This window comes from Amblyomma mixtum, chromosome 10 (assembly GCF_055824585.1).
Source record: "Amblyomma mixtum isolate Tamu chromosome 10, ASM5582458v1, whole genome shotgun sequence".
NCBI lineage: Eukaryota > Metazoa > Arthropoda > Arachnida > Ixodida > Ixodidae > Amblyomma > Amblyomma mixtum.
Genome location: NC_143021.1, coordinates 174,338,787 through 174,350,560, shown reverse-complemented (window position 1 = coordinate 174,350,560; position 11,774 = coordinate 174,338,787). Strand labels below are relative to the sequence as shown.

Genomic DNA, 11,774 nt, shown 5'->3' with positions numbered 1-11,774 from the left:
CAAGGGAATGCATCATTGTAACCTTTGGACAACTTTCCTTCACACTCTACCTCGAAAGCTGGCAATGTCCGGCGGGGCTTCAGGTTCACGCAGATTTGGGGGCAGCCCCGTACGCCTTTCGAAGAAGGACACAGTGCAGGGCTGCTGACTCATCTCCCCTCGCGCTAAACCCTTCATGCAGCATTGCAGAAAGCGAAAACGTGTCTGTGAACGAGGGTTTTTGGTTGGAGAACCTCTTCCTGTAAGTCAGCTTTCCCGCAATTTTGCAAGTTCTCCGTTCCTTCTGACGAACACTCCGACGCCAATGCAGCGCGGCATATACATAAGCTTGTGCACCCCAGCCTCTGTATCATGGCGATAAGCATTTATTTATACTGTTCGTAACGTTTTAATACCTCGAGCAGCTCAATCTGCAAATCGGTGCGCATGCGCTTCGGGCACTTGCTCATTTTGCGAGCGACAATCTGCCCAAAGAGCGCGCATTCACTGTCAGTCTCTTCCGAAAACTTGTCCGTTTCTTCGTCCGGATCGTCGGGCGGGCTCCTCACTCCCTTTTTGCACCGTTTTTTCGGAACCAGTGAGTTTGAAGTGGCGCTATGTGGGGCGGCTTCGCGCGTTACACACATAGCGTTGCCCGACGCATGAGGTGAGGCCCTGGAAGGCGTCTCGTCTTCCTCAGCTGCTTCCTCTTCGTCGCCAGAGCTGACCAAGGCTGTTTCTGGAAAGTGCGCCAAAAGCCAAAAATTCTCCTAGTAACTAAGCAAGATCCTAAGAAACGGCAGAAGAGGCGGCTGTCACCCTTGCTATCATTAACACCTATATTTTAAGCGACTCTAAATTCACTATATGCAATTATGCGAGGGGCAGAATTTCTGAGGCAGCAATGAACATATTGGGTCAAACAAAAAACTTAAAACTATTGAGTTGATATGGATCCGGGCTCACTCGGGGAACCCTGGTAACGAAACGGCGCACATCAAAGCTCGAGTATTCGTCACCCGAGCTGGGGACGCGGTAGTTACTGAGACTTTCGCGAAGGATGGCCTGTCATCATATCACAACATTACTAATAATTTTAAAATAGAAACGAGGGTCTTACCCCCTCCAGAGAAAACCTTAGATAAGGAGCAGGAGAGACGCGATCCTCCATGACTCCTTACTTATCAGAATTCTATCCCGGTGATTACGACCCGGAATGTACACTATGTGGCGAAATAGCCACTTACTATCACATATTGTGGAACTGTAAAGAGGAGTCGCCACCACCGGAATCTCTAATACAAGTTCCTACTCTCGAGTCATGGCAGGAGGTGTTTGGTCACCTCAGACCTGGGCGTTCAAACCTGGGTCATTGAATGGGCTACTAAGGTCGCTGTCAGCCCTGGACTCATGGCCACCCAGCACGGATCATCTGCATTTTCTGACGAAATAGATGTTTTGCAATCCGATAGCAAGGCACCAACTTAGAGAAAGATCGTGCTGAACAGCTCTGCTATTATTTATTATAGATCCTCTGGAGGCTGCACTCGCACTAACCTTATGATTATAACAACTTTGTAGATATCTAGATTCTTTGCTGGCTGCACGTATCACTTATTCTCACCTTCGCCGTCATTGGCTATGTGGAGAAGAATCGATGATGCATCCTCTTGCTGCTCCTCATTCGACTCAGTGTTGCTTGTTACGCTAGAAAAAAAAAGACACGAATAGCAGTGGTGTAAAAACGTTATACTTTCCTCGCCGTTCATACTGCATTGCAGAGAACAAAATAGTTTACCCGCTTGTTATGCAGGCATGGAAGTCATTTAAGTCACTAAAATAACACTCGGGACTAATAAGTTGGCCAATGACGATTGATTACAGATTTCTAATGACAAAGAAGCTACTTTCATTCAGAACTGAGCTTGTATAGCACAGAACAGGACACAAAAACAGAAACGAGATGCGCGTATCACGCCCACCTGACGTCTTCACAAGCAAAACGCGTGATGACCTCTGTATTTTTCAAACCCGAATCTCTGAGGCAAGACCACATCGCCATTCACTTCTACCAGTAATCATGGGGTCAGTAACGGTCAAGACGTCATCATCGATGTGACGAGTTTGAATGCAGTGGCGGGAAGGAAAGAATCATTCAATTCAATTCATTTATTTCACCACATATTTACATTCGATTTGCAATTCTTCCTAATTTCTCACAAACAAAAATACATCTTCTGCTGACGGACAGTCCAACTTTACTGAGAATTAAAATTGGATGGCGTTGCTTCAGCGCCCCTTTAAAAGTACAGCCTTTGTCAAAAGTTTGGAGCCCAGGGGGTTTGCTTCTGAGCCACACTGTGTGGTTCGTAATGCATCTCTAATGCTACAAATTTGCTGAAGGTAAGATGATTTCTGGTCCTGCCTCCTGCAATAAATAGGTTTGGTTTATTGGGGTTTAACGTCCCAAAGCGACTGAGGCTATGAGAGACGCCGTAGTGAAGGACTCCGGAAATTTCGACCACCTGGGGTTCTTTAACGTGCACTGACATCGTGCAGCACACGAGCCTCTAGAACTTCGCCTTCAAGAAATTCAGCCGCCGCGGCCGGGATCGAACCCGCGTCTTTCGGATCAGCAGCCGAGCGCCGTAGCCACTGAGCCACCGCGGCGGGGGCAATAAATAGGACTTCCATGATTGCTCCTGTAGTCCCAATATAAAGCTTAGAAGTGAACCCCCTGGGCTCTAAACTTTTGGCACATACTGTACATAGAAACCAAACACATCGGATGGCACACATACGATTGAGGGAGAACTCCAATTTATTTATAATACCTTACATGGACCAGAAGGGCATTGAGTCAGGAGGACAAAAAAAAAAAAACAGCAACATAAGTACCAGAGAAACTAATTAATACAATATGAGATGCAAGGGAAAAAGTAAAGAGAAATACTGCACACGGCAAAACTGAAAGGCAGAAACGTACAGTCTTTGGCAAAAATATACAGCCCAATGCGTTTGCTTCCAAGTCGTGTAGCGGGGCTCAGTTGACAGTCCTAAGCTTGGCAGGTTTGAGGACTTCAGTTCCCCCTGCTTTCGTGAGATTAGCATCCCTGTGTATGCAAGAGAAGCCGTGCTGCTGGGCTCAGAAGCATACCCCTTGGGCTGTATACTTTCGACACAGACTGCACACAGTAGTAGTACGAATGCAATACTTATGGCAAATACTCATATAAGCAAAAAATGCACTGGTCATACTATCTTATTTGATCTATTTCCACAAATAAGGAGGTACAAGTGGAAAAAGCTGCAAAGAAGGCAGCTTGACTGGCCCCAAGTTACTTTTACAATGGCAGCAGCAAGGCAGGATGGGAAACGTGTCAAATAAAAACGAAAAAGAAGAACGCAAGACCAAAGGCAAATTCAATTAAGAAGAAGCGTCAATCGTCGTAATAGTTGTAAAGCGCACAACAAAACAAAAACAAAACGCAGCAGCAAAGAAGAAATAAAAATGCATTGTGATGCAGAAGAACAAACGTAAAATAGGTAACGATGTCATTTGGAAAGATGTTTGCGTAGCTGATCCTGGAACGGTTGACGGTTGCAGATGCACGCGATAATATCAGGAAGATCGATCATTCCGAACAACGATGGCGAGTGGAAGCGCGGCTAACGGAATCATAAGCAATAGTGAAAAAAAAATGTGCGAAATTATACCACCACAAAGCTGGACGTGGTGTAATCTGCATATTATGTGGTGTCTAAATTTACCTTTAAGAAAATCGAAGATAAGCACTTACTCTCCGAAGACGTCGGCCTGGTCCTTCAAGAACAACATCATTTTGAAGTAAGGCCAGCGGATCTCCTTGCATTCTTCTATGCTCCCACCAGAAGTTCCAGCCGTCCAAGTTTTGTGTTTTTTTACAAAGGTGTCCCTCAGCCCTTTCCACCGTGCTTGAACGGTCGAGCCTGCAGAGACAGTACGCACCATATTTAGGTGCCAAAAAAAGTTACGAGAAGAGAACCCAGGCATATACATGAGCAATGGACTGACGCGAAGCAGGCCCGTGGATTCCACGACACCGCTGGCGTCTTGTCAATTAATATGCATTGATAATAGAGAGATATAGCATATCGTTATCGTGTTTACGTTACCGTTTACCGTGTTACCGGACGCCGGACTTTCCGGTTAGCGCTGCGCACGATAGAAGACGTTTTAGCATACTGTCTCTCCCGTAACAAGTTACTGCAAGGCGAAAAGGAATGATGATGATGGCAGACGCCCCAGCATTAATTACAAACAAAAGTACGCATGCATTGCAACTATTTCTTCCCAGTGAGATACTACACGCTCTTTAATAATCTTTTTCTCAGCATATAGAGACGTGCACACTACTTTTCTCCTACCGGCCGGCTCAGCGGCTTTAAAAATACCCTGACTAGTAGACAAGCTTACTACTCAGAACGCACTAGCCTTGCTTACGCGGCGCTTACAGCGTTGCGAACGCTGTAAAAAATGCAGGTACATCCATGAGGTACATCATCTGCTTGCCGCGCGAAACATAGTGGCGCCATCTGGTGAAAGTAAGTCAAAGCGCTTGAACTCTGGACTGGAGAAACTTTTTTTTTTTCCTGAACTTAGTGGTGAATATGAAAAGCATTACAGCCCCGCCGCGGTGGCTCAGTGGCTATGGTGCTCGGCTGCTGGCCCGAAAGACGCGGGTTCGATCCCGGCCGCGGCGGCTGAATTTCTTTGGAGGAGAAATTCGAGGCCCGTGTACTGTGCGATGTCAGTGCACGTTAAAGAACCCCAGGTGGTCGAAATTTCCGGAGCCCTCCACTACGGCGTCTCTCATAGCCTTAGTCGCTTTGGGACGTTAAACCCCATAAACCAACCGAAAAGCATTACAGGAAATTTTTTTGTTTTTTATGGAAGAAAACTATGAAAAAAAGAGGAAAATGTTAAAGCTGGCACAAAAACTACAGTGTTGTCGTTGCTACTTTGGCTACGTACGCGGATAGTTAGGCTTGACTGCTCGAAAATCACTGAATTATCTCAACAACAAGGCTAGTGTCACTTAAACCTCGACGTATGAGTGAGAGTATGCGCATGAAGAACGAATTAATGCTTTCATTTAGAGCAAGAAATGGCGCCGAAGAATGCGGCGGCGATGCTTATTTGTTCCTAAGCGGCTGTGCAGGGCACCGCCATGTTTGTTTACATGCGAACGTCAACTCTATCCGCAACGCTAAAAGGGATTCCGTAAAGTGCTAGCGGCCCGGTAATGGGCGCGCATGCGCAGATGTCGCTAGCCGAGCCCGGTAAACGGTAACGTAAACACGGTAACGATGTGCTATAACTCTCTACTATTACTGCGCAATTCCGTTATCTCTTGAAACTTAAGGGACTAGTGCATGGGGCAATGTCGTATACGTACTCATGCTGCACGAACAAGATTAGAGAGTTTTAGTATAGCGAACGTAGACATACGCAAAGGCATAGCGTACACTATATCGTCAGTCGTACTGCGCATGCACCAAACGCTATCTCAAACCGACGTCTTACGTACGTTCGCGTTACGTACGCTATTTTTCGAATTTAGCGAGCGTGCTCTTGCGTACGCCAGGAAAAATAGCGTTGTCAACACGGCGGCGCCCATGTCACCCACTTCGGAGAGAAGATGCCATGTCATTTGGTTTTTAGGCACATTCGTTACCCTTACATGGAACGTGTGATAATCGCTCTGCCTCCTCTCGCCGACAGCAGAACGAATGGGTGATAAACTTGCCCTATTTTAGATTCTGTGCAACGATTCCGTCGTTCCTAATAATAGCAAAACACCGCCGACTGTGGATTGGCTTGATTTGGATTTTTATGCCAAGGTAGTCATAGCCTTGCCAAAAGAAGCCGTTTCGGCTGTAGGGCATTAGGGGTCCGAAAGAATGCTAGTACGTACCATGACGTTCTTAAACAACTTTACTCGGTTCGGTTACCTAAAAAAAATTTTAAAAAAACTAGGCCCTCCCTCGACTGCGCAGTGCGTGACACACCGCAACCGGCTATCAACGTGATACGACTTGGATCGGCTTGGCCTATGCCTTGGCTAAGCGCGAAAAATACGACACGAAATGTTTTCACATTATAACACCAGATGGCGCCACTGCGGCCTTAGCTATCGTTGCGTTCGGGCGGTTGTACGGTAAACTAAAAGTGCTCTTGCGATTTCCACAGTAACCTCTCGCTAAATGCTTGCGTATAGCATACGTAAGCGCCGAGCAATTTCGCGGAGCTGACGAAAAGCCATACTGCACATGCGCGAGGAGCAGTGACGTCACACGGCACACAGCTGGCGCGCCGCCGCTGCTTTAGCGCGGGTGACTCAGAGGTGCCCCCGCCGCGCTCTCCAGTTGCGCATGCGCAGTAGCGGTGCATAGCTAGCGTGCCGGGGCCGCCGCCGCTGCCACGCGCTCTCCACTGCCTCTCTCTCCTCGATGCTTTAGCAATCCTCCAGGTTTAACCAGAACTAAACCGCTGCCATTTTTTTTCCTCATTATTGCGCGCTATACTGGTTTTATTAAAAGAGCGAGTTCACTACGGGCGAAAACGGCACTGATTTGAGACAGCAGTAGGACAGAACGCACCCATTTCGCGCCCCCAGAGTTTCTACATGACGACGGCCTTTCTATCTATCCGCTTTGCGTGGGTAGCGACACTCAGCCAGCGCTTTATTCATTCGCATTCAGATAAGTCAACGCTTCTTATCTGACTCGGGAAGGGGACAAGAAACGTAATTAGACCGCAGCCTGCATTCGAAGGCGTACAGATTGTCGCACATCGCTAGCGCCGCTTCTCGCTCTGAGCCTGCTGACCAAGCCAAGGGAAACAAAAGCAGCCACGGGCAGTGCAAACAAGCACCGCGTTAACATTAGGGATTGATAGGTAGCGTGAGCCGTTGCTGTAAATCTCTAATCAAAGGTCGGGCTACATGGAGCGGATAGGCGACGAAAAGTAGGCGAACTTAGCCCGGCTATGTTGGCGCAGCACCATGCGCCGCAAAAAAAATCTCTGCCTCTCCCGTAACCGAGAGTAGAGTAAGCATGAAATGTTTACGGGCATAACACATTGGTTGTAGATGGTACTAGTCAAAATTTTGAAATGGGTCTAGTGTTCAACACACCACACCACTCATACTGTGCACTGGTCCATGTGGACGCAATCGTTTCATGTGAGTTTCTGGGGAGTCTCTTCCGCCCTGCCTCGGCAGCTGTATCCGGTTTCTGTTTGCCTTTCATCTTTGTAATCGTTGTTTGCATTCCTCGGTTATTTGTACCACTTTGCCTATGTGGCACTGGTGACTCACCACTGGATTACGGCATACATAATTGTGACGAAGCAATGACAAATTGCTAATCAGTGACTAATTACTAATTAATGACTAAGCACTAATTACTAATTAATTACACTTAAGCTTCGCCTTTAGAGTAGTAGTAGTAAAAACATTTATTTGTTTATTTATTTATTTTTCAAAAGGAAGAGTTAGGGAGTAGGGGAATGGGGATAGATAGATGTGGAGCTACAGTGGTCGGTCTTCCCTAGTCCAGGATACCGTTGGCCTCCGCCGCTGCCTTGGCCCTCGTCACCAGCATAAGCTGTGCGCTCGGGTCGGAGTCAGCCAGGAGGGCCTCCCACTGCTCTAGACTAGGGCTATTTAAATACCTTTGGTAGTAAAGGGCTTTTTTCGCAGCCCCAGGTGGCGTGGTACGTTGTGGCGTAGCCCCCACACCACACGCACTCTTTCGCGTATCTGTTCGGCCACATTTTGTGATACGCCGCCGCGGTGGCTCAGTGGCTATGGTGCTCGGCTGCTGGCCCGAAAGACGCGGGTTCGATCCCGGTCGCGGCGGCTGAATTTCTTTGGAGGAGAAATTCGAGGCCCGTGTACTGTGCGATGTCAGTGCACGTTAAAGAACCCCAGGAGGTCGAAATTTCCGGAGCCCTCTACTACGGCGTCTCTCATAGCCTTAGTCGCTTTGGGACGTTAAACCCCATAAACCAACCAACCAACATTTTGTGATACATGGCTCTGCTTGGGTAGGTGTCTGTTTGTAGTCGTCTGAGCGTGGTGGCATGCTCTCCGTCGAGGATATCCGCCGGAGCCGAGTACTTGCGCGCTCCCAACAACGCCTTCATTGCCTCCCCGTAAGATTCTGGCGTGCTGAAGGGTTCCACCGGCAAACCCGCCCTCCGGTTCGTGAACCCTCGGACAACGGTGACAGCGTGATGTAGCGCTGCCAGGCAGTCCACGGAACGCCACCACCCGTTCGGCGCGATGCCATGCCCTTTGAACGCGACGCTTTTTGAGGAAAGGAAATTACGCAGTAATATTCTGTCATCTCGGTGGACACCCGACCCGCACCGCACAGAAAGGGAGGAACGCCACCAGCCGTTCGGCGCGAAGCTACCGGCGCTTGTATGCCGGTCCTGTAGGAGGGCTTAGAGAGTCTCGTTAAATCTCGTACGGTGCCCGGATGATGTCGTTTCAGTGCCAGGATGAGTGGAATTCAGTGCCCGGATGTTGGCTCTTGGTATCGGCGTGACGTCATCACACTGCCGACAACGGGAGCTAAAAGCATTTCATGCTTAAAAATCTCTGCCTCTCCCGTAACCGAGAGTAGAGTAAGCATGAAATGTTTACGGGCCTAATGTCATCTCGGTGGACACCCGAACCGCACCGTACAGGAAGGGAGGAACGCCACCACCCGTTCAGCGCGATGCCTTGCCATTTGAACACAAGGTTTTTTGAGGAAAGGAAATGGCGCAGTAATTCTCTGCCATCTCGGTGGACACCCGAACCGCACCGTAAAGGAAGGGAGGAACGCCACCACCCATTCGGCGCGATGCCTTGCCCTTTGAACGCAGCGCTTCTCCCCCGGGCCCCTGTGCGCCTGCGCGGCTTTGCTTCGATGCGCGAAGCCCCTAAGAGATCACGTATGACAACGAAGTGTATCGTGGCATTTATGTGCTTTTTGCACGCGTTATTAGAAAACGGAAATTATAATTCCGTGCATTATCAAACGCACAGCGCGACTGATATCTTGATAAACATTGAGAAGGCACTGGCAGCAGTTATTTTTTGTGACTCGTTTGGAGACCAACCGGCGCTTGCATGCCGGTCGCGTAGGAGGGCTTAGCGAGTCGTTAAATCTCGTTCTCTCGTACGGTGCCCGGATGTTCTCGTTTCAGAGCCCGGATGATGGCTCTCTGTCTCGGCGTGACGTCACCACACTGTCTACAACGGGAGCTAAAAGCATTTCATGCTTAAAAGCGCAGTCGCATTTCCTCCTGAGTCTTCGGAATCTTCCAGCCACAGATTACCTTTCGTTCAGGCTTGATCACTGATTCAATGCACCTAATGCGCGGCGGTCAATTCGGGTTTTCAGCCAGCGTCTTAGCTCGGGCGGACGCGGTTGTTGCGACGAGCGTTTCTTCTTTCACTCTTTTCTCTTTCTCTCTCCTATCTGCACGTGGCAGCGGTGGTGGCTCGGCCTGAGCCAGTAGGCAGGCCCGTGCACTTTCCTTTTAGAGCGCAGCTCTTCGGCGTCCATTCCTGGGTTTCGCGTCGTCGTCGGCCTCGTAACCAGCTCCGCCCCCCTTTCATCCCCCCAGCGCTATCGGCGTCAGCGGCATCAGTCAGTCGCTGCTATCTCTTCCCTCCTCCCTTTATCGTGTTGTCCGCTTGCTGCGCGCGCTTCTGCCCCATCGTTTGCCGCTGGGTGTACACGCCGCCCCCCTCCCCCCTCTTCCTGCGAGTCTCCGGTTGTCAAAGCGCCGGCTCGAACTTAATTCCTTTCTTCGCTCCTCCTCCAATGCAACCCCTGTGCGGTGGCAATCAGAGAGCCAGATCGGTGGCGGCGGATCTGTATATGTGCACCGCCCGAGCCGAAATTGCGAATACGTGTGAAAAATAAAAATTCTGTGATAGCGCATACATGTGTTGCTCGATTTCTTTGCCTCAATCTATCGAAAAGGTGAAACAGCTTATTTGCTGCGCTCAAATTTCGCATTAGGAAGTAACGTAATCGTCGGTAATTTTTTTATCCTTCTCTCAGTCACAACAACAACAGCGGTCAAATACGTCGAATGACGTTGCGCACCGCAAACAACCGCGAAAGGAGACAGGGAGAAAGATGGAAAAGAAGCGCGGCACGGCGCAGCGTTTTTGCTGCGTCGACGCGTTCGAGCCAACGAAGAGGCTCGAAAAGCACATTTCCGGTCCTACCTCCTTGTCTTAATATGCATCTCGAATAGCGCATTTTCACTCTAATCTCCTTATATTAACTCGGGTGATCAAGGAACCCGTACGAGGTTCCGAAACGTCTAAAATTTCTTGACTTGGTCAGTGACCGTATTCTTTTTCCTTTAAATTAACTCGGGTGCCAAGGCCACCCACGTGTAATTAGTAACTTATCAATTAAGTCATTAGATAGTGTTCAGATCGAACTTTACGCTGATACCAGTTAACACCACGTAGATGCACTACTTCTATTTATTATGAGGAATCAAACTGGAAGCTTTCTTTTCGTTCCTACTTGAACAACGCGCACAATAAACCTCGAGGAGCAACCGCCGATGATAACTTCCGGCGTCTGATGAATCCGTGAAGCCTGGCAGCAGCGGCCAGGGCCAATAGTGAGTTCAGCACGTAATCGTGAAACTAAGACGCTTCACCAAGCGAGAAATGCACCCCCCCCCCCCCTTTTTTTTTTTAGAAAGCAAAACCGGATCTCGGTTTGAAATGGCCACGTTTGCAAAACAGGGTATAGGGATCGAATGAAAGCCATCTACTGGGAACCGTGGAGATGCGGCTGTGCCCAGGTATGTTAGTGTAACATTTCAAACACGCGAATCTTGCCGATAACCGAGCATGCGAGCCAGAGTTCGCGTAAAACGCCGTCGAAATGAACGCGCGCTTTGGCGTCGAGGGACGCACAGCGGTTCCCGCCGGTTCTTCGCTAAGATTATTCGTCGCGCCGCCGCGGTGTTCCCTGACGCCCCAAATTTGTCATCAAAAGTCTGTAATGCCGGTCCCTCCGCTTTAGGGCATTCGAATATCGAATTAAAGATGATCGTAATGACTTCACAAAATGAAGAAAGTTAAAACTTACCTTCTGGGTCCTTGCCGACTTCCCTGAGGACTTCCATCCAAACGTTGTGCTTTTTCCTGTAGTCTTTGTGATCGGACCTGCCGCCGTCCCACAAAATCGGTCGCTTGTGGACAGCGGCTATGAGTCTGTCATTGTATTCCATGCGTTGCACAGTTCTGATGCTCCTTTCCTTGAGTCTCACATTAAAGGACGACGAAGCCATACTCCTACTAACAAACCGCCCCGACCGCACTAAGGACGATAACCGCAGTCAGGAAGTGCGGCAGCGGCGGCCTAGCACAAGAGAATCCGCGCGCAATGCGCCGTATTGACTGCTTCGCGTCTGCTGCCACGCCTCGGCTGCTTCCGTCGCGCGGCGGACGCCGGGCGAAAATATCCGGCCAGGCTAGATCAAGAGATCGGCAGCGAAGAGCCATTTTCGCGACGCGCGCGCCGCCCGGCGAAGTTCGCCTCTCGTTCGGCGCCTGTTCGTGCCAGGGAGGTCGATAGCCTTGAAAGCCGGGGAAGAGCGAGCGGCGATAGAGGGAGACCATGGTGAGGGAGAGGGAGAGAAGGGCAGAGCAGCTGGCGAGGAGGAAAATGCACTACAGCGCCTCTCGCGGCAGTCGGTAGCGTTTGAACGAGCCCGC

The 11,774-nt window shown here is 49.5% G+C and overlaps 1 protein-coding gene across 1 annotated transcript; it reads right to left on the bottom strand.

Annotated features, from left to right (window-relative positions):
- Positions 1-343: 343 nt before the first annotated feature.
- Positions 344-11,555, bottom strand: LOC149327786 (uncharacterized). Its single transcript, XM_089562371.1, has 4 exons — positions 11,146-11,555; positions 3,780-3,948; positions 1,604-1,686; positions 344-718 (listed from the first exon to the last, which is right to left on the bottom strand). Exons 1-4 carry the CDS (start codon positions 11,345-11,347, stop codon positions 366-368), a joined length of 807 nt encoding a protein of 268 aa, XP_089418497.1. The 5' UTR covers positions 11,348-11,555; the 3' UTR covers positions 344-365.
- Positions 11,556-11,774: the final 219 nt, after the last annotated feature.

Coding starts and splice junctions, on each gene's coding strand:
- LOC149327786 (XM_089562371.1), bottom strand. CDS start 11,347: ATGGCTTCGTCGTCCTTTAATGTGAGACTCAAGGAAAGGAGCATCAGA. Junction 3,949..11,145: donor AGTCGGCAAGGACCCAGAAG/GTAAGTTTTAAC, acceptor CTGTCTCTGCAG/GCTCGACCGTTCAAGCACGG. Junction 719..1,603: donor CATAGCCAATGACGGCGAAG/GTGAGAATAAGT, acceptor CGCACTTTCCAG/AAACAGCCTTGGTCAGCTCT.